General features: G+C 33.9%; 2 protein-coding genes across 3 annotated transcripts; both read left to right on the plus strand.

Moving 5' to 3' along the window:
- The first annotated feature begins 49 nt into the window (after positions 1-49).
- LOC120067951 lies at positions 50-9,582 on the plus strand. 2 transcript variants are annotated; one of them, XM_039019600.1, is made up of 14 exons: positions 50-886; positions 995-1,068; positions 2,382-2,459; positions 4,925-5,000; positions 6,495-6,559; positions 6,926-7,027; positions 7,214-7,303; positions 7,377-7,451; positions 7,555-7,587; positions 7,728-7,808; positions 8,181-8,243; positions 8,371-8,445; positions 8,867-8,920; positions 8,998-9,582. In XM_039019600.1, exons 1-14 carry the CDS (start codon positions 874-876, stop codon positions 9,205-9,207), a joined length of 1,089 nt encoding a protein of 362 aa, XP_038875528.1. In that variant the 5' UTR covers positions 50-873; the 3' UTR covers positions 9,208-9,582. The 2 variants fall into 2 exon arrangements, with proteins under 2 accessions (XP_038875528.1, XP_038875527.1); XM_039019599.1 differs by having other exon boundaries at positions 50-348.
- Positions 9,583-11,833: 2,251 nt separating this feature from the next.
- Positions 11,834-20,997, plus strand: LOC120092565 (probable DNA primase large subunit). Its single transcript, XM_039050686.1, has 19 exons — positions 11,834-12,013; positions 12,386-12,447; positions 12,559-12,662; positions 12,753-12,834; positions 12,939-12,998; positions 13,168-13,225; positions 14,214-14,233; positions 15,222-15,305; positions 15,460-15,524; positions 15,782-15,830; positions 15,919-15,966; positions 16,046-16,135; positions 16,310-16,369; positions 17,003-17,062; positions 17,593-17,667; positions 18,301-18,386; positions 19,613-19,706; positions 19,785-19,892; positions 20,533-20,997. Exons 1-19 carry the CDS (start codon positions 11,878-11,880, stop codon positions 20,548-20,550), a joined length of 1,359 nt encoding a protein of 452 aa, XP_038906614.1. The 5' UTR covers positions 11,834-11,877; the 3' UTR covers positions 20,551-20,997.
- The last annotated feature ends 236 nt before the right edge of the window (positions 20,998-21,233 follow it).

Here is a 21,233-nt window from a genome sequence, read left to right on the forward strand (position 1 = left end):
GAATGAAATAAAAATGTTTAAAAAGTAAAGAAATGTAAAGGGGGAATATCGTAAATTACCAATTAGCACAATTTGATTTTTGCGAGGTCTCACTAATTTCCTTCTTGGCGAATAGGGTTGCTACGTTGCAAACTTGCAGTTTGGGTGAAATTTTGCCACCGGAGGCTCCTCGTCGTCCACCGACCACAATCCGCCGTGACTCCACTGGGCGAGCTTCCATTTTCACGAACGTTCCGATGCTCAACCTCCACTGCACCGCGTAGTCACCGCAGCACCATTCTCATTCACACATCGTTGCCACTTCCATGGCGATTCCTTTTGGGAAGATCACCATTCTCGTTGGAGCTGGTTCATACACAGTAAACTTAGTATTTTATTTTTTCTGGTTACTGAATGTGACACGCTGTAATTTATTGCTTGCTTGATCGTGGTTCGGGGCAGGGAAGTTTGATGAATAAAAACTATAGTTTCAGTTGTGTGGGAAGGTCGATACTTGGTCTGATTGTGTGGTTTGATTGTGGCGATTGGTTGTCTTCTGTGCCGGAATCTTAGCATTGAGGTTATGTGTTAGCTCGAGGATCTTCCAATATGATCGACGTATATAGTGAACTCGTGCTTGTTTAATTTTCCAATGTCGATTTTTTTTTTTAACCCTAATACGAGTGGAACCACTGTTTGTTTGAGTTTAGCATCGGTGTCTTACTTGACTTTATAGTTAAAGCTTTCGTGTGCTGTAGTCGAGTCTGCATACCATGAATTGCCAATCTGTTTGTCTGGTTGAGTTTCAAGGAAGTACGAGCTTGAGTTTCAGATGCTGAAAACATTGCGAGTGGGAGACGTCTTGGATTTCTGTCGTACTTGCACTAAATCATCATGCCATTTGACGGTTACTTTTTGAAAATGCATTGTTAATTGTATTGTTTGCAATGCTAGTTCGTCAGTTTTACCCGAGTCATAGAGAAAATTGGTGCAAATCACGCATGGATTATTTCAGGTATTGTTGGCTCTGTTCTGGCAAAAGAGGGACGGCTACCATATGTATCGGATTTTGCCTCAGGTGCCTTTAAGGTAATCTTCTGTATGAAAACTTTCTTCTTATTTCTAGCACGAATGGTTGAAAAATGTGAATTTTGCAGTTGAGTTTTTTTCTTCTCTCTGGGGGGTAAGGATGCTGAAGCAGAGTGATAAAAATAAAATAGAGTGGAAACCAGTAGAATCCTCTAGAGCATCTTAGAAACTGAACTAGTGCTTTAGACTCGAGTAAAGTAAACAAATCTGAACACATATATTATTGTTGGCATCTGATTACTTTGATTGACATGCTTACCAAAATATTTTACAAAAGCTATATTTAAAGAAGAACATAGCTCATCTAGGGACAAGCAAACATAATGAATTGAGACTTAGATGCGGAAATTCAATTGGCATTGGTACCTAGTTTTTATNAAAAAAAAAGAAATTAAAAAAAGAAGAACAGGAATTAGTATCCAGTCAAAACACATTTTCAAGTCACTGGCTGCTAACTTGAGCTTTTTGTTATAGGTTTTGTTTTGGCAGATTTCTTATTTCCCCTCTGTATAAATGCACAACTATTAAAATGGTTTCACATATATTTCTTCTCCTTTGATAGAAGGTGTTCTTTTCTCCCTTTTTTTTTTTTGTTATGCATTAGTCTCATTTGGACTTGATAAAAAAACACAGTCTTTTCTGTTTATTATTTTTAAATATTATACATAGCGGTTGTTTGGTTGGAGATGCCTCTTTGTAAACCTTCCAACTAATCAACCGCCAGTTTTCTAATATTGTTAAACCAACAAAGAACGGACAGTTTGGTCGATTTTTTCGGATTCTTACCTTCATTTAAACTTAGGATCTTAAATAATTTACCTGCTGTTAAGAAACTGTTTTCAGCTCAAAACCATGCACTTGCATTGTTTTCCATTTCATAACCAAAGGACATGACATGCCTTGTACTCAAAGTAGATGTGGATTCTAGTTATGGCTCATGGGAGGGTTATTGAGACTCTGCTGTTCTTGACTGGAGAATGATTGAGTAATAATTTAAATTACTGGATTAATGCAACCTAGCAGCTTAAATATTAGGATCAATAGTGATGGGATGGGTTTTTCCTCCTATTTATCTCGGTTAATTTGATGCTCTGTGATTGCATATTGATGTTTTGTTCTTGACCTTTGTTTGTATTCTCTATGAAATGAACCTTCTTAAATTGCAGACGTTGTATCTTTTGTTTTTTGTTTTTGTTTATTTATTCATCTGTCTACATATTGTCTGCCAGTACATTTTCCCCTCACTTTTCCAAATTGTTTGTCATTCCCGTGAATTTTTGTGGTCTTAAATTTTTGCTGTCTTCTATTCACAGATTGCTCTAAAGCGTATTCGTCAAGATGACTCTGGCACTACAAAAAGCAAACCACGGAATGATTCTTTAATGGCTCAGGTGTGTTCTTGAACTGATGATCTTGAACAAAGTGATTTAATTGTTAATTGTTTCAAACAATTGTGACTAGCTACGGTTCTCAATGAAGGAAAGGTTCCAACTATTCTCTCTTACCATTAACAATTTCCATAAAATTTGAGATTGCCATTTCTAGTCTATTTTTTTAAGTTTCTTTCAGCAGCCTTTTCCCCTTCATTTTACTATGTGCTCAAGTTATAACTTTTCTTATGAGTTTTTGGCATTATTGATGCAAGAACACAAAGTATGAGGTTTACATGCTTATTACCAAATTGTTGCTTTCTATTTTTTGCGCTCTGCTAATGTTGACGTGTTTGCTGTTGTCAAATACAAAAGAAATCCTTGGGATGACCAAGAAGATATTTGTTGTACATTGTAGCAATAAGAATCCACCGAAGTCAAGTCATATTAAAATATCTGTTGATTTCTCTTTGGAAAACCAGAGAGTAGCTCAAACTGCACAATTTTGTAGAATTTTAGCTTTGCCTTTAAGCAACACCTCAAGGAATTCCTGAAGCACAAACCTAGATATCTGGGGAAGCAGAGCATTATATCTAACTGAGACAAAATGAAGGACCAAGCCTCATAAATTAGACATATTTCTTATCAATGGAAGTTGGAAAGGTTTGCATAAAGAATTCTGAATAGAGAGACTCAGCTAGGTCCATCCCCTGCCCTTCTTGGTTTTTGGGTTTGACAGAAACAAGGCCAGATCGCAATGATATATATATATATATATATATAAAATTAAATTTTTTGAAAAATTTAATAGCTTTTTTCCATGATAATTGGGATTGTATCAAAATGAAACTTTTCTTTGCCTTATTCTAAAGAAGGAATAGGCTACGGAGGTTTGGGCTTTAGACCTATAGGTTATAGGCTTGTGACTAGTGTGTATAAGGTCAGTGCCAAAGTGTTGGCTGATAGATATAGTAAGGTCTCAGGACAATTTTTGAATTGCAAAGGGCTTTTTCTGTGGGTAGATAGATCTTAGATCAAGTTCTCATTGCCAATGAGGCCATAGTGGATTATAAGATTCTATTAGTAGGAAAGAGTTATTATTATTATTTTATTTTTACAATAAACAACATAATGAAAAGGAATAAATGTTTAAGGGATACAAACCCCCAAAGGGAGTGAAAACAGAGAAAGAAAAAGAAAAATCATGAACCCAGAGGCAATTACAATCGAATAGAGCTTAGCCTTGGGAATAATTAATATATAAATGCTTCATGCACCATTAAAGTGACTCGCAAAGAGGTTTATCATTCACCCACCAGTCTTCCAAAAATGCATATTGGAGCCCTTCCCAACAAAGCATTTAATAAATGAGGTAAAAGATGAAAATAATAAATTTATAAATGCTTCATGCATTATTTAAGTGACTCACAAAGAGGTTTTTCAATTTTCACTCACGCACCAGTCTTCTAGAAGTAGACAACCAAGGACTCCCCAACGAATCATTTAATGGTTGAGGTAAAAGATGGGAAGCCAAAAGCAATCACTTTTGAGAGATTTTTATTAGGCCCTGTTGCACCACCATGTGCAACCCTCAAAAGGGTGTGGATCATAACTTTGTGCCACAAAGTGTCAAGCTCCATGAAGAATTGCCACAACCATTTGGCTAACAAAACAAAATCTCATTACGCGAACTAAAGCTCCCAGTCTCTAGGTCGTCCAATTCCCCCAGCTTCACCACCATTTCCCACTTAACCAAATGTGACCCTCCCCCCTCATCTGCCTCTTCCCTCAAGAAATTCCTCCTCACTCTTCAATTACACTTGCACACAAAGATCAGACTCGTAAAGAGAGATAAGAAATAACTAGGAAGCCCACTCAACATCTCCCTCTTGAGGTCTTTCTCCCAGAAGACAACCATTTCCGAATCTTATCCACCACCAGATTCCAAAACATTTTGCTTCTTGGGTTACATCCCAATGAAAGCCCAAGATATGAGGATGGAAGCTAACCAACCTCGCACCCAACCAAATAGGCCCAAGCACTTAGCTTAGAATGAAAAAAGTTAAGGAATAAAATAGAACATTTCCCCTATTAATCTCAAGTCCCAAAACCATTTCAAAAAAGGAAGAAACCATTGGTTGTTGATAACTCAACTAGAAGGCTGCATTTGCGAGAACCAAATGGTTTACTTTCATAGGTTTTTCATTCCTTTTCTAAAGTTTTATGACTAATATGATAGTCTTGTTGTTTTTTGCAACTTCAATAGTTGGTCTTGTTAGAAATTTTACTTTATTTTCTTTTAGTTTGAGTAAATGTGCCAATTAAGATCCACCTTCTTTTGTAATATTTTTTTCCCGTTGTTGTAACATGCTAACTTGATTATCTTTTCCATGACAATTTCATTTTGCATGTCGCCATATGATGTTTGTACTGTTCTTGTTGTTTCTAGAATGGCAGTTGGTTAATTACCATCATCTCACTTACAGGTAAAAAGCTTACGTGAAGAACTGCAAATGTTAGCATCAAATCGTCAAATGACAATTGTGACTACTGGCGAGAGAGGTCTTCTTTACCTATATTTAAGATTGCTTCTTGGTTCTTTCATGATCAAATGATTTTTGTTCTCTTAAAATTCTTGTTTTAAAGTTCCTTTTTGACAAAAAAAATATACAAGAAACAACTGTATCCAACTTTTCAAATTAGAAATTCCCCTTGAAACATTTCTGGGATAATTATTACAACATGCTTTCCTTTTCTTTTTTTGGAAAGAAACATTTCATTGATGAATGAAATAAGGGGAGGACCCCAGAAACCACAACATGCTTTCGTTTTCAAAAAATAAAAAATAAAAATTACAACATGTGATCAGCGATCTACGCCAACTGGAATTCTTTTTTGTAAATCTTTGGGGTTGCCTCATCTTTCCTTCTTTTGAAGAAAATTTCCTTTTCTTTAATAAAGAAAAAGTAGAAACAGTCGAAGGGTTACTTTTAATTTGGTTTTTTTTGGATGAGAAACATGAAACTAAAGGGCAAAAGATGCCGTGAAGAGTTGGTATATACATTTGTCCATTTGGAAGGTTTTGGTTTTTCTTTATATTCGTCCTGTTGCGTTTTGGGATGAGCTGCATTCTTTACCTTCTTATTACTTGAATAAAGTTTCAGTTCTCTATTAGAAAGTCTAGATGCTATATTTCTATTTTAATATGGCAAGAGATTGCTAACCTAAATTTTGCATGATGCTGGCAATCTGTTACTTCTCTCTGATTTGTTTTCAATGCTTCTGATTTAATGTAAGGCATGTTTTCAGAATATCTTAGCATGTCCATTGTTTAGGTTATTTAGTTTATTACATAATTGCTGGTGCCTCTATGTAATAAATAATAATATTCATTTTTCTCAATAACTTTCTTTTATAGTAAAAGAAACATTTCATTGATAAATGAAATCAGGGGTACACCCTAAACACCTAAAGGTGATTACAGAAGAAATTGCCAATTGATAACTAAAATAGATAAGCTATAATGTTTGAAAGGGTAAATCTGCCAAAAAGATTCTCGAAAAAGCTGTCCATTTCTTTCTCCCCACAAAGTCCAAAAGAAAGCACGCAGTAGGGCCAACCAAATCGTCTTCTTGGTACCACCAAAAGGATGACCCATCATTATAGAAACCAGAAGATCAAAATAGTGGGACATGATATCAACCATCCAAAGGCCTTCAATTCAATATTCCAGAAACCAGCAGCAAAAGGGCATTGCAAAAATAGAATATCCAACTTAAGTTTGAATACTTGAATATTTCTCACTAGCTTTCTTTGCAGAATAATAATAACAATAATATTAATGAGTGCTTTCTGTGTATAATTAAACTATGTGACTGTTTTGTAATGTTATATGAATTTCTAATTTATGTTTGATTAGTGGCTTTTAATTCACAATGAGATTTCATGTCTCAGGAAATGCAACGTTTTCTTTTGTTTCATATTTCTTCTCTATAAACATTAACTTTTTCTTACCTTGCTATTATCTTTTAACCTTTGTAATTTTTTTGCACTCAGGGGGTAGGAAATATGGCGTAATAATTCTCGTGGTTGTAGTAGGATATGGGATCGTTTGGATGAAGGTAATTGTGTGATTCGTTTGTGTACCGTGATATTCCCGTAAAAAGTTGTTTCTTTTACAAAAAAAAAGATATTCCAGTAAAAATTTGTTTGATATTCTTATTAAAAAATTCCGGTGATAACATGTTGTATTACTTCCAAACTCAAGTTGAAACTGGTGTAATTGATCATTTTCATATATTTATAACACCAAGACTCAATATTTTTAATCAGACAAAAAATGGAATATTTTAGTGGTAGTATGGACTAGCCTACGATTTCCTCTCTCTTGATTCTATGGCCCTTTGGACGTGCTGTGTTGCAAGTTGGGATTGTTTGCCTCTTTAGAACCTTTTGCATATATAAGGCACAGTACAATTTTTTTTCAGGGATGGAAACTTCCTGATATGATGTTTGCTACAAAGCGTAGTCTATCTGATGCTTGCAGTTCTGTTGCTAGGCAGCTCGAGAATGTTTACTCATCCATTTCGGTAATATCTTCTGCCTGAATGTACTTTTTATCCACAACAGCATTTTTTACTTAATTCTTGGGCTTGCAAGATTTTTTGAAATCTCATTTAAATTGCTGAACTCTGAATTATTGTAGAGTTTATTAGAAACATTTTGATTATTTCCAGTGAATCAATGGCTTTGTGACTTGTTATGTGATTGTCCAGGCTACAAAACGGAATTTATCTTCAAAAATGGACCACGTTGACAAAAGTTTGGATGAATCTTTGGATGTCACTGCTGATACAAAAGAAAAGGTATTGTTTTTCTAAAGATAGAAGGGTTAAAGATCATTGACTGAACATTATATTTTCTTTTTGTCCATGAAAGGTATCAGAACTACGAGGTAGATCGGATACTTTTGGCAGGGATATTAAATCCGTTCATCATGCAGTCCAGACTTTGGTAACTACTTATCGATAATTTAACTTTACCTTTTATTATTCCTTCTTTGTTATTTATCTTTCAAGTTTGAATTCAAGATTGACCTGTTCTTTGTATGCTATAGGAAAATAAACTTTGGAGTTTTGAAGGAAAGCAGGTGAACCTTCTTTTTTGTTTTGTTTTCATTGCAATATTTCATTTGATGTTCTATCGTTTTACTGTTGTTTCCAGGACGTATAGCCTAGGCAGTTGGTGGTGTTTAATAATGATTGTTTTGGATTTTGATTCTCTGCTTAGGACCGAACAATTGAAGGCCTTAAGAAATTGTGTAATTATGCTTGGAACATGGAGAATCGAAGGACTGTGGAGCGTACTCAGGCATGCATCAAATCCCTTGCTGTTTCTTTTTCTTCTTCTTTCTTTTTTTCTTTAATTTGAGGGGAGTGGACCTTCTTACGTGGTATCTTGCATTTCTTGTCACGCAAATGTAGAATTCTCACTGTGAAATTTGTTATTAGTTACAATTGTTTTTCATCTTGTAGAACTCCAGTGAAGTGATATTCTTGTCTGATATTCATTATTTTCTGAAGTGTCTTTGTGTCTTGCTCCATTAATCTGATCTGTATTGGTTCAGATCATGGTTCGATCATTAGTCGTTGTCTGGAAAATTTACATCATTGAGATCTAGAAATGTGAATCTTTAAATACATACATTCACACACCTTTTGCATATAACTGTGAACTTTGCAGGCAATTCCTTCTAGTTCCTCCAGGCAAGCTCCTGAACTCCCTCCAACAACACCGTCGCCCAAGGTAAATTATGAGCATTTATCTGTTTGATCATGCTTTCACAGAAATAATATCAGAATGGTGAGAGATTTGATACTAGATAGGCGTAAATAGCACTTTCTGATTGTTGCATTTTTCTGTTTTTCATCAGCAAAATCGGTCGTTGCCGATTGGTTTTTCACCAGAAGCGCTGTCTCCCTCCGAGTCAAATGCTTCTTCTAACCAGGTTAGTTAATTTTACCCTTGAATAGATGACTGCATTCTTTGAAAACGTGAAAAAAAAAACTGGCAAGATTTCGGGAAATGAATTCATATCATGTTGGCTGCATGCCTAAGTTATTTAAGATTACAAGTCTTTTGATAACCAAATATGACAATGTTAGACGATTGATTGTCCCTTCAAATCTGTACACGTAAGCTATCTAAATATTAAAAAGAAATACACCAATTTTCTCATGTGCAAATTTGTTTACGAATTGTTTGACTTGCAATAATTAATGTTAGCTTTTACATGCTTCGAATTTGAATTGCTCGAGCTTTTCCTCATGATTTATGGAACAGAGAAGCACACTATGAGTTTGGCTTGTGTCAAAAATACAATCATAACTTACCAAAACTGTTACACTTACGCTATGATTCAATCTCAGGCACAAGTTCAACGGCGATCCCTTCAAAATACCGTCTCAGACCCTGGCTTGATGGTTGTCCTATATTCTGAATTCATTTCATAGCATTAATACATCTGTTCAATTCTAACACTTATTGGTATGCTTGGCAGTTAATAGGAGCTACAGATTCAACTGCTTCATCCGCTCCATCTGCTCCATCAAGCAGTAGCCTTGATACAATGTCGAATGGGACTGGTACATCCGATCCCGCCAAAAGTGAGGCCGGGAATTCTGGTCTTTCTGGACTTGGATTTCTTACCAGAACGAGGAGTGCAATGAGTGCAGTATTCCGACAGTCTCGCTCAAGTGTTCAATCTTGAGTAACCCTTCTTTTTGTAGAATTATCAATCAACCTGACCGGCCGCGGGTACTCTGAGGACTTGTTATATATCTAAAGCTAGCAGTGCCTAACCCAGATGAAGAAGGTTTCGTATAGTTTCTGGTGGGTACAGAATTTTGTAGTTATGATTACAAAGCTCCTTTCTTTTTCTTCATTTTCTTTTCTTCTTTTTCTTTTTGTTTTAGGTTTCAAGGTGGTTATTCTATTTTTTTTACTGTCTTAGATAATAAAATGTTATAAATTGTAATGTTATTGATGGATTCTGAAGCCTTTTCCCCCTTCTTAATCTTTGGGGTTCTTTGCTTGTTCTTGGTTTTGGTCCGTGGAGTTTTGATTTTTTATCCTTTGGCCTTTTTTCCCCTTGGTATTTTGCCCCGTCAAATTATTTTCCTCGTTATTTTGAATTAGGACAATGACCTTAAACAAAGTTCTGTAGGTTGTGCAACTGTGTCCTTGTGCTTTAAAGAGAGATTTTGAACCGGATCATGACATGTTCATAATCTGCAAATTCATGTAGAAAAGAATGCTGTATTAAACTGAAAGTTCTCAGTACCATGGTTAGGAATCCATTTGATAAGGTTTTATCTATTAGTTTTGTGATCAATAAATAAATGTTTGTCTAACATATGCTTAAAATAACGAATCAGTTTCTTGTCTCAAATGTATATGTATTTATTCCATATTAACATTTTGAGTTGTCTTGTTCTTTAACTACAAAAATTCTGTTTAATTGGTCCCTGAACCTAAAATGATGGACAAATTTTTATATTGTCAATTGTGTTTACTACATGTTATTAACAATTATTTTTTAGCATATAAGTTTGGTTACTAGAATAATTTTTTTTTTAAAAAAAGATAATTTAAAACAAACACAATTAAAACTAAACCATACGCCCAACTATTTGATAATTTTAAATTTTTTTAGAGCAAGTTCATATTCAAAATTTAGCAGATATAACACATCTATTAGTTGAGCTTTGCTCTCAAGTTGGGTATGTTTTGAAAAACAACCAAGTTTGCTAGTTGTAAATTTTTACACAATATTTATAAATTATTGAATTCTTAGTCAATTGATTCTTAATAATAACTTAAAACAAACAGTTTGTTTGGCTTTTAAATTATTTTAAGAAAAATATTACATAGTACAAAATCATGAGTAGATAAGCTTATTCTTAAAATTTTTTGACACTAAAAAGATGGTCATGATTTATGAAAAGGTTAAATTATAAGTCCAGTCATTAACTTTCATGTTTGTACCAATTTGGTTCATAATTTTTAAGAATTGTCATATAGATCACTCAATTAAAATATTACGAGTTTTCAAATTTGTAGCTAAAATGTTTCTAAACTTTGAAAAATATAATAAGTCTTTAAATTTTATTAAAAAAATTATTTGAAGTTTTAAATTTGCATATGATAAATTGCTATGATTAATCTTGAGCTTTTAATTTCATTTTTTTAGTATAATAGGGGTAGAGAGTTCGAATCGCAAATCTGTTGGTTCATAACACATACTATGTCATCTAAGTCATGTTCTCTTTATCAATTTTGTGTCTATCATTGAACTATTTTACATTTTTAAAATCTATCAAACCTATTAAACAATAATTGAAAATCTGACGTCAATTCTAGGTAAATTGATTTTTTAAAAGAGGTTGAATATAGCCAAATCTATTAAGTCGAGAGTCCTATTTTATATTTTTAAAATAATAAGACCTAATCAACACATAAAATAAAAGTTTTATCAACTTATTAAATACATTTTAAAATTTGAACACTTATTTATCACAAACGTGGAAAATTAGGGACTATTACGTAATTTAATCGTTTTCTTCCACTCAAGAGAGACTTTCGGCCCATTTAAGAGCCCAAATATCCAAAGCCCATCTGGCAAAGGAATCGTTTCCCGCCTTTTCCAATTCCCGCCATTTCCAGGTGCTAAAACTCCTACTGAACCGGAAAAACCCGACCGGCTTGGTCGGTTAGAAAGAAATCTGGACTTTAAAAGTGAAAAAACCGAATATTTTGGTTTGATTTGGTTTAATTTTCAGTTTAAAAAATTAATAAATCAAACCTAATTGAATCCAACTTGTATAAATATTAAACTAAAAAACATACTACTTATTAATAAAACAATGTCCTTTTCTCTAAAAGGAACTTTTATTTCACATTTAATTATTTGTCATTGCAAGATTCAAATACTAAAATATTAATTATGCTTTTCGTTGCAAGATTGCGTAATCTACAAGCCATCTGAAAGTGTTTTAAAAGAGAAATACATGATATAGAAATTAAGCAGATTCATTTAATTCAATAAATATAAAAATAAAAGATTTAGCATAAACAAACTACTAAACACAAATATATATTTTAGTTTAGAAAATGCAAACCTTCCTCACCTTCTCCTTTCTTTTCTATTTCTCAATGCTAGCTTGTATTGTACCATCGGTTAGTGATCTCGAGTGACGACACCGAACCAGCCGTTCGGTTCAAAATCTGAAGATCGGTTCGGTTATCTAGTGTTGAACCAACCAAGCCATGGGTCCATCCCGGTTCAGGCGGAACCCACGATTATTGGTTTAGTTTTCTATGGCGCGTTTTAGACTCCATCAATTCACAGCTTCAGTGGCAAAAATCAGTAGAGACTGCCATGGAACCCCATCGTTCTCAGAGAAAATCTTCCATCACAACCACTTCCACTACCACTCTTCCCATCTACCGCTCTGCTCCTCCTCTTGAAGTCAGGCTTGAAGATTTCGAGCTTTATGCCATAGATCGTCTTCGAGGTTCCACATTTCTCTCTGCCTCGCTTTTCTTTTTCTAATCTTATGCTCATCATCTTCTTAAATTTCGATTGCTGTTTATTGGGTTGGTGGAAATTTATGATTTTGAGCGATTTCGATGGAGTAAGATTTGCCTGATTATAGCATTGCTAAACGAAGCAATATAATTTTGGGGGTGGGGAAATGATGGGAGTTTGAATTGTTTTTGTTAGTTAGAGATTTGAATTGAGGGAGGTTGGTGGCTTTATATTTGGACGAATTGGTGGATATTCATGAGTTGATGTTATATGCCATAAGTGGTGTTATCTTCATCAAATGCTTTTCTAGAAGAATTCTGAACCGTAGTCTTTACCCGCCATCGTTGTCTGAGTGCAGTTCTTAAAGGGATTTCTGATGGGTTATCCAGAGGAAAGAAATCTGAAGAAATGGAGAAACTGGTGATGTTTGATTTTTATTTTATTTTTATCACTTTTTAAACACTAGTATTTTTCCAACTCTTGTTTGTTTGTTTGTTTGTTTCTTTATATTGTTATTTTTACACTGTACAGGTTAGAGAATTGTTGAAAACCCATATGAAACATCCACAGGCATCTGAGGTTGTGAACAAGGATATTATATCTCACTTTGTTCTGCGCCTTGTATACTGCAGAACGTAAGCTTACCCCCTTCTTCTTCTTCTTCTCTCTTTCTTTTGTTTTTTTTGGCTTAGCTTTTGTTTATCATTATTTTGGCTTGGTTTCAGGGAGGACTTGAGAAAATGGTTTCTTTCTATGGAAACTATGCTATTCCGACATCGTTTTCTTTCTCAAAGTCCTGAATCTCAGGTAGTTATTTTATCCATTCTTTAGTGCTCTCTTCATGCTCGTTCAATTGTCCAATTTAGCGATGGGCTATGGCTCAGTGTACATTTTTTTTTCTTCATTTGCAGAAGCAGGTCTTTGCGGAGCTTGGTCTCTCATACAAAGCAATCAGTTATGCAGAATTTGAGGTAGTTTAGATATTTAAATTTCGTTGGTGATAATATCAAATATTTTATAGTCCCAAGCTATCACATTGATCAAAATGATACAACCTTCTTAGCTTGTGAAATGCGGTAGGCCTCTCCTTCTTGTTCATGAGTCTTCTTTCAAATAACTTCGACATTTTCCTTCTTTTAGGCTGTAAAGGACAAATTGGTTCAAGTTGCTCGGTTGATTGATCAGCCTGTACCAAGTGGTAAGAATCACAGGTTTCACTTTTAATCTTCAGTCCCGTTCAATTCATCTTGTGAGATAATTTTTGAGGGTATATTGAAAAACCTCTATGTATTAGCTTAAGATTTTGGGTTTAGTGGTTATGTACCTTAACCTAATAGATAAACATAACATATGTAGTTTTTAAAATAAGATTGCAAACCTCTATGTATTAGCTTAAGATTTTGGGTTTAGTGGTTATGTACCTTAACCTAATAGATAAACATAACATATGTAGTTTTAGTTTTTAAAATAAGATTGCAAACCACTCTACTTTTAGATAGATAAGAAATTTTGATGTTCTCTTGTAATATGTAATATGTAGGAGTTAATTTGTAGTTTCTTTAGGTATTGTTTGATTAGTTTAAGTCTCAGATTTTCTTGGTTTTGTCCTCATTGTGCTGCATTGAAAGCAATAATTGATTATGGATAAATGGGAATGTTTTTTTTTTTTAATCTTTCTTTTATAATTTGTGTTCTTTTGTAATCTTTTGTACTTTTTTGAGTTTGGTATCGTTTTATTATATGAATGAAAAGTTTTGTTTTCTGTTTAATAATAATAATAAAAAAAAGAATTGACTGGGTAAATCAGCCAGTTGGATATTGTCCCACTCGATTCCCATCTTCCAATTCTGTCATTTTCATTTTTCACCCACATGTTTCTACTTCTTCCCTGTCTCCTGTGTCAAATGCTGTAGATTTAGTCGCATCTGTCAACTATATATGTACTTTTTATATCACTTTAGTAGCAAAACTTTTAATTATCTTACTAACTTAAATCATCGCTAAACTCAAAAGTTCAAGTTAATCATCAAGTTCTTTTTCTTTTTGGGTGGGCATCCTTGTATCTTTACAGTGTGTTTGCTATCATGGTTTTGTGGACTGTAAAGTGTGTAAGTTTATTTTCATGAGGATGCTTCCTTGTATTGTTGTCCTTACTTATGCTTATGTCCTATTTTCTGTTTTTGCAGGTGATGCTATATACTATAAGGTTTGTCTTCTGTTTAGTTAGGGATTTCTCCTAATATACATCGCGGCTGCTATCTCAATGTGATATTAAAATTATTTTATTTTAGTTCAGGAAGTGGACTGTAGGAATCGGTAATTCAGTTGATGTCCATATGAATTGTAGAGATGAAACTGTCCATCTTTAGATAATATTAAGATCCACTGTTTTCTCTGGGTCGAAAATTGATATCCGACACTAAATTTTGACCATTGTATCTATTGTAACTCAAGGAAAAAGAAAAGTTTTGTAGATAGATGGATTGTTTTCTTTAGTTCTGTGACTTCTGTCATCTGTTTGGAAAAAGGAAAAAGGCCCTGATGGATGGATTATTTTACCACTGATGACTACTTGAAAACGTTGGTGTCATTTGGATAGGATAACATACACATGCTATGACATGCATGCATTCATACATGGATGAATGGTGGATCCAATTTGGTAACACGACCCTTTTCCTAAGAAAAAGAAGTAATGGGACCCTTTTCTTGATCTATGAACTATGTAGATGGTTGCTCGCTTTGATTTTGTAGATCTGTATGGACTGTTAAATGTCCTATGGAAGTTTGAAGTCTTTGGATAGTCTATTTTTTTTGTTGAGAGGGAATGAGTGCACACTGCACACAATAAAGTTCCATGGAGCCTACAGAAGAATCTTCTTTGTTGTAGATGAGCCTGTTACGGAACTATGGGATCTTAATTCCTTCTGTTGCCTTTTATTGGAGTGCTGTCTCTAAATTTTTCTTAAATTGTTCTGTTTGCAATATTGCACCTGAATTTCTTGTATCCCATGTCTGGGTAAGTTGGATGTCTTTTGTTCCTGCTGATGTGGATGCTTGGTTTTTTGAACTTCCAAGTGATCGTGATTGAGTATTTTGTGTCCCTACAAAAAGAAGAAAAAAGAAATGAAAAGAAAATCCAGCTTGTTGAATGTTCTTCTTTTCTAATCTTTTTCCTACCTAATCTTATGAAGGTTCCATGGGAAGAAGTTCCAGGACTTGTGGCTGGCCGAAGAGTATTTCTCCATAAAGGATATGCATATATTGCTATTTATCAGGTTAATATTATGCTTACAAATACGTGTAGATATTTATTTTCATTTCATCAATGAACTTTTTTTCTTAAAAATAAATGCATATATATCCATATTCAATTTTCTATGCACTTGGTCTTAAAATAGTTATTTCTAATTTCCTCCATATAATTCTTAGGTGGTTTCCCTTGTTGCAACACAATTCCGCAGCTACCTATCAAAGGCCCTAAGTCTGACAAACAGGTTGTTAAAGAGAGCTTGAATTGGATCACGTTAAATTAAAATTTCCATCAATTGCCAGCTCATAAATAATTGCAGCATTTATGAATGGAACACTTTTTCTTATTACAGAAAGATAAGAAAATAGGGATGGACGACGTAGGATAATTTCATTTTCTCAAAATTTTTATTTATATTATGAAACTTCGAAAGATCCAAGCAAGTACATGATGAAAATTTTATTTTTTAAATGTCTAAAAGCTAATAAATTTTGTTGCCAGGAAGTGGACATCTACGATAAGAGAACAAGAGAAAGATCGGTTGACCCCAGTGAGTATTATTCATAGTGAACCATGTGTAGTGTATTGTAAAGAACTATTATATTTGTGGTGCTTGACGTATTTTAAATGCTGTATAGATAGTAGAAGCCCTTTGCACGAGCTACCTGGGTCCTGACTACTCACAGGTAGTTTATTTAATTAAAGTGGCTACTTTATCACATGATGTAATCTGATCTGGTTCTTTGTCGCTTAATATCTCTCCAGCCAAGAGAGTATGCTGATATATCAATAAAAGACCTTGACCAAATAGCTAAAAGTTCATTTCCTCTTTGCATGCGGCACCTATTTGAAAAGGTTAGAAGACTGGCCCTAAAACTTGGCCTAGTTAATCTGGAGTTACTCTCTCTTTCTCTCTCTCTCTCTCTCTCTCTCTCTCTCTCTCTTCCTTTCTGCTATTTCTTCTTGTTTTTGGTACATAATATTGAATATATTGATCAATTTTTATTTCTTTATTTTACTCACGCCCAGCTGAAAGAAGATCATCATTTGAAGCATGGAGGGAGGATGCAATTAGGTCTCTTTCTTAAGGTTGTACAATGTAGTTATTTACATTTTGAAGTACTTTTCACTTTTTCTTCTGTTTGGTATTATAATCACTAAAGGTTCGAGTGAATTGAATAATTATCTTTCATTCACTAAATATATATAAATAGACAAATGCTGAATTGTCTCGTCTTTCTAAATGAAGAGCTGAATTGCTCTTATAAATATGAAATTGTGCACATGTTCCTCTATCCCCTTTTATTGATCGGTTAAGATTTTCTTAATGAATGAATAATGATGATATCAGCTACTTTTGTTATCATTTGATACAAAACTAGCGTTCCTTTCTAGGAAAAGATATCAAAGCAGGAGAATCACTTTTTGTACCTAAACTAAAAGCTACCGAGATTACAGAAAAGCTGTATTTCTAGGATCAAAACCATAGGAACACCCACAAAAAAAAGTTATCGACTGGTTTGAAGGTTTAAGCAGTAAATGCTGTTTAATTTAGATGATCAATGATATTTGTATCGTGAGGAGAATCAACCATTATGAATAAATAATATGTAGTTGATTGAAGTATGGTTGGTATTGTTGATAGAAGTATTTATGTGCAACGCTCCTCTCATTATTGGTATGAAGCCTTTCAATCTTCACTCTTCAACTCTTCACATGCAGGGTGTTGGCTTGAAGCTTGATGATGCCCTGGCTTTCTGGAGAGCTGAGTTCTCCCAGAGAGTAAGCATAACATTACTCTTTTAAGTGTTCTGCAATGGAATAAACATCCGTAGATATGGCAGTACAGGAGCATGATGGTTTTTCTTTTTCTCCTTTACTCGTTCAAAGATGAATATTAAATATTTTCTTTGTTTTTTTTCCTTGATAAGCTATATATTGGAACATGATGACCAGTCATGATTGTTTATTTATTTATTTTTATCAATTGTGTTTCTTTTCGTTAAAGTTATAATTATGTTGCACTTCAATTATATAAGAAGTAAATTTATATCCTAATTTTCTTTCATAAATATCTATTGATACAAGATTTCAAAGTTTCTTCATAGGAGTTTACATGAATACTCTCAACTAAAATTAATTATAATTGGACTATGATTACAAAATAAGTTAGATTAAGAGCACTGGGAGGTGCAATAGGACTTAGTCAGCTTTTCTTGTCACTTAATATTATACTTTATTTCTTCTTAGCCCTGTCCTCACTGATCATATTCACACTCATTCGTAGCTATTGCTTTATCCTTATATTGTAGGTTGGTGCCGAGAGGTTTGACAAAGAATATGCATACGGTATCAGGCATAATTATGGAAAAGAAGGCAAGAGAGTGGTAAGAGACAACCTTTGAAAAGTCTTTAAGAGGCAGACTTGTTTTTGAAACAGGAAAATATTAAGATGCAGAATTAGTAGGGTCTACATATATAGATTTTTGTTTTAGAAAACTTCAAATATTTTTGTATCTTTTTTGACATTTTTAATGACCTGTTTCTCTAGGACATTATTCAATTATTTCCTCTTGTTATGTTTGATTTGGTCTCTCATGATTTATATAATTTTGGGTTCTCTCTTGATTTGTATCTATAATTCTTCCATCTTTCTCTTCTACTTTATTTGACTTCCATTTCTTATCTATGCCTCACATCAGATCTATTATGTTGTTTGCATGACCTAAGCTTGTCAAAATATTTACTAGTAATGCATTATGATAATAACAGATGTCAGATTTAAGTTTTTAATATAATCTCTTCCATTAATGTTCCCCTATTTTGCCTTTTTGTGGATTAAAAATTCTTTGACAGAAAGTTGTCCACATACATAACTATGTACTTCAGTACTGTGATTTATTTATATCATCGTCCGATTATGTTATTTTTGCTTTTGTATGTTGGAAGAGCCATTGAGGAACCTCCTGCGTACAGGCAATTTCTATATAGAATTATGATCTATTTCCTATCTTTACTAGGATTATTCGCCTTATTCCTGTCAAAAAATAATCTCATCATCACCTAGTGTTGGAGATCATCATGGATGTCCCTATAGACATTTCAGGTACGCTTCTTGAAACAATTTGCTGATATCTTGAATTTTAGGCTGTAGAGATTTAACCAATATATTTGTATATATGTTGCACAGAAAGGAACCCGTGTTTTGTATTCACAAGTTGTTTTATGATAAATTAATAGACCTTTAATTTGAAATAGTAGAAGATGACGAATAGAGGTTTAGAGCAACAACAAGGCCTGTCAGGAAACTAAGTTAATTAGGCATGCTAAAGGTAGTTTGGGATTTTGGTGCATGATTCTATTAGTAAGGATTATACTAGAAGCAGTGTTTTAAAAGCCCTCCTGGGCATGCACTTAGACGCTAGGCGTAGGTCTTGCACCTCACCTTGAAAAGGTGAGGCTCACAATATAAGGCGTGCATCTTTTGTGAAGCCCCAAGGCTCAAAGCCTTGAGCCTTGGGGCTTTTTTCATTATTTTTCAAAATTGAGCCTTGGGGCTTTTTGTATTATTTTTCAAAATTAGTAGCAATTAGGATTTTTTCTTCTTTATTAACTAAAAAAATCAATTTTACTAACGCTAAATGCATTTTTTTTCACGTAAACCACTTTTTCTTTATTATGTAGTACTTTTATATATCACCTCACAAAAAAATGTCCACGCTTTTTTTGCACATTGTGCTTAATCCCAAGAATACTATTGCACTTTATTGTGCCTTAAGTTTTAAAAAACACAAGTCAGAGGCACATGCAGAGAAGGAAGAAAAAAATATCGAGTAGGTAGGAAGAGAGGGTTAATTTTCATGCTAATTATGTAGGAGTTTTGTAGGCTTGAACATTCCTAATTAGTTCTTTTCAACTTGTAGCCCACCTTGAGCTAGTTTTTATCTCAAGGAAGCACTAAGAAAAGGTAGCAAGGTTTCAGGTCTAACATCTTGATAATAAGTAAAACCAGATATCCAGTGATATGGCAGGATAGAAAGTATAGAATTTAAGTTGGTAATTAAGTCGCTCCAAATGAATGTGCATTAATTAACTGTGGCTGTGTTGAAAAAGCTAGCTATCTTTTAGTGAGGGATGGTGTCAATACAAACGATTCAATGATGCAAGAGCAAGTAAATCTTCATGTATCTACTGTCTGGATGATGTTTTTGCCATTTTCTGCTTCACTTTGTTTCATTATTCTTGATTATCAGTTTCTTAATTACAACGTAGAAGTTACACTACTTTCAGATTTGTTTTTCTCATTGTTTGACATATCAATTTCTTTAACAGTGAAGATAACTTAAGAGCAGCTCTTGGTAAAATGGGAGTAAATAACCGGACAATGGACGAGATAATGGACAAAGTGCAAAATAGACACTACCAGGTTCTCAATTTACTGGCTTTTAATTTTTATGTTATGTCAGTTGGGAATAATGTTAATAGTTGTCTCATGTATCTTTAGTTGGCATGTACCTTGACATTTGAATCGATCTATGGCTCGTCGTGTGATGCTGGGATTAATCATCCAAACCAGTACTTCATTGATAGTCAAAAGGTCCTGCAATCTAAGGTAGAACATTGTCCTCTACAAGTGCTTTAGTTTTCCTATTGTGGATAATATTCTGTGACCATGCCTTGATGAGTTCTTCACATCTTAGCCTTGTTTAGTTGGTAGTATTATTGGTGTTCACATACCAAAGCCTACCTACTGCAAATTCAACTACGCACGCTCCATTGTCGTGCTGCTCATGTAACTTCATCATGTTGTAATTTTGATGTTTTCTTCTTCTATTGACAGTGAATTTTGTTACCATATGCATCATATTGTCCTTGTGAGTTTGACTTTTGTATGCAACTTAGGCTGACCGCATGATCCATTCTGAACTCAGTGGCTGCTGCCCTACTATGAGTTACTTATTTAGTTATTCAGGGAGATAACGTAGGTAAATTGAGGGTCATCAATATGTTCTCGAGTTGGCCACTTTGTCAAGAAATACCATTCTGTGAGATGTTCTCCCATCAAAGAATAAGTTCACTGCTTTTATTCTTACACAAATTAAAACCCAACAGCTAAAGTGTGTAACCAAGTTATATTATTTAGCTACCATGAACCAAAGTTAGGGCCTTATATCTTGTTTTAGGCAAAGTTGTCAACAAAGCATACAATTCAAAGTTGAAACTTAAATAATACCTGCACTTGTTATCTGCAGAACAATTCAACAGCCTAGTAAAACACGTTCAAGCACCTCAATTGGGAACCTACTTGGGATTCTCCAGGTTTGTCCTTTTTGATACCTACTCATATTGTTTGGTATCAAATCACATTTCATGCAGCCTTTTTGTTCCACTGGGAAATTCTCTTACAAGGTGAATGGGTCAAACCAGGTGTTTTTCCCATCAAGATCTTTAACCTTAAAAATAGAATTGTAAATTTATACATGTAAAGTTCTCAACTGGATCCTAGATGTTCTTTTTCCTTCAAGGTGGTAGCTTGATGGATGTGGTTTTTGTTCCTCCAGATAGTTGTATTGTGGAAATCTTCAATATTTTATTTCATCATGCTCTTGTAATATTTGGAGCCTTCTACTCTAGTTCTTTGGTCCTTGTTTCATTTCTCTAGCAGTTTGTATCCTTCAACATTTTGTTTTGGTAAGGATTGCATAGACCCTTTCTAATTGTATGTGTCCATCTATATATATGACTTTAGCATATGTGAGGAGGATGAGGATTCAAACTTTTAACCTTTAGATGAGCATACGATTTATTTGTTATTTTTTAAGCTGTGTTCAAGTTAACAAAATAGTAATATTTATGATTGCTAGTTATCACGGATTTTAGATCCATATGATAATAATTACTATTTTACCAATATGAACAAAATAGCAATGTTATAGCATGTTACTTGTTTGTG

The sequence above is a fragment of the Benincasa hispida genome, chromosome 12 (genome assembly GCF_009727055.1).
Source record: "Benincasa hispida cultivar B227 chromosome 12, ASM972705v1, whole genome shotgun sequence".
NCBI lineage: Eukaryota > Viridiplantae > Streptophyta > Magnoliopsida > Cucurbitales > Cucurbitaceae > Benincasa > Benincasa hispida.

What these genes read in the sequence shown, in the direction of transcription:
- LOC120092565 (XM_039050686.1), top strand. Translation starts at nt 11,878, where the DNA reads ATGGAACCCCATCGTTCTCAGAGAAAATCTTCCATCACAACCACTTCC. An exon ending in AGAAAGATCGGTTGACCCCA is followed by an intron (nt 15,831 to 15,918) that starts GTGAGTATTATT and finishes AATGCTGTATAG; the next exon opens with ATAGTAGAAGCCCTTTGCAC. An exon ending in TGCGGCACCTATTTGAAAAG is followed by an intron (nt 16,136 to 16,309) that starts GTTAGAAGACTG and finishes ACTCACGCCCAG; the next exon opens with CTGAAAGAAGATCATCATTT.
- LOC120067951 (XM_039019599.1), top strand. Translation starts at nt 306, where the DNA reads ATGGCGATTCCTTTTGGGAAGATCACCATTCTCGTTGGAGCTG. An exon ending in GGACTGTGGAGCGTACTCAG is followed by an intron (nt 7,809 to 8,180) that starts GCATGCATCAAA and finishes TGAACTTTGCAG; the next exon opens with GCAATTCCTTCTAGTTCCTC. An exon ending in CAACAACACCGTCGCCCAAG is followed by an intron (nt 8,244 to 8,370) that starts GTAAATTATGAG and finishes GTTTTTCATCAG; the next exon opens with CAAAATCGGTCGTTGCCGAT.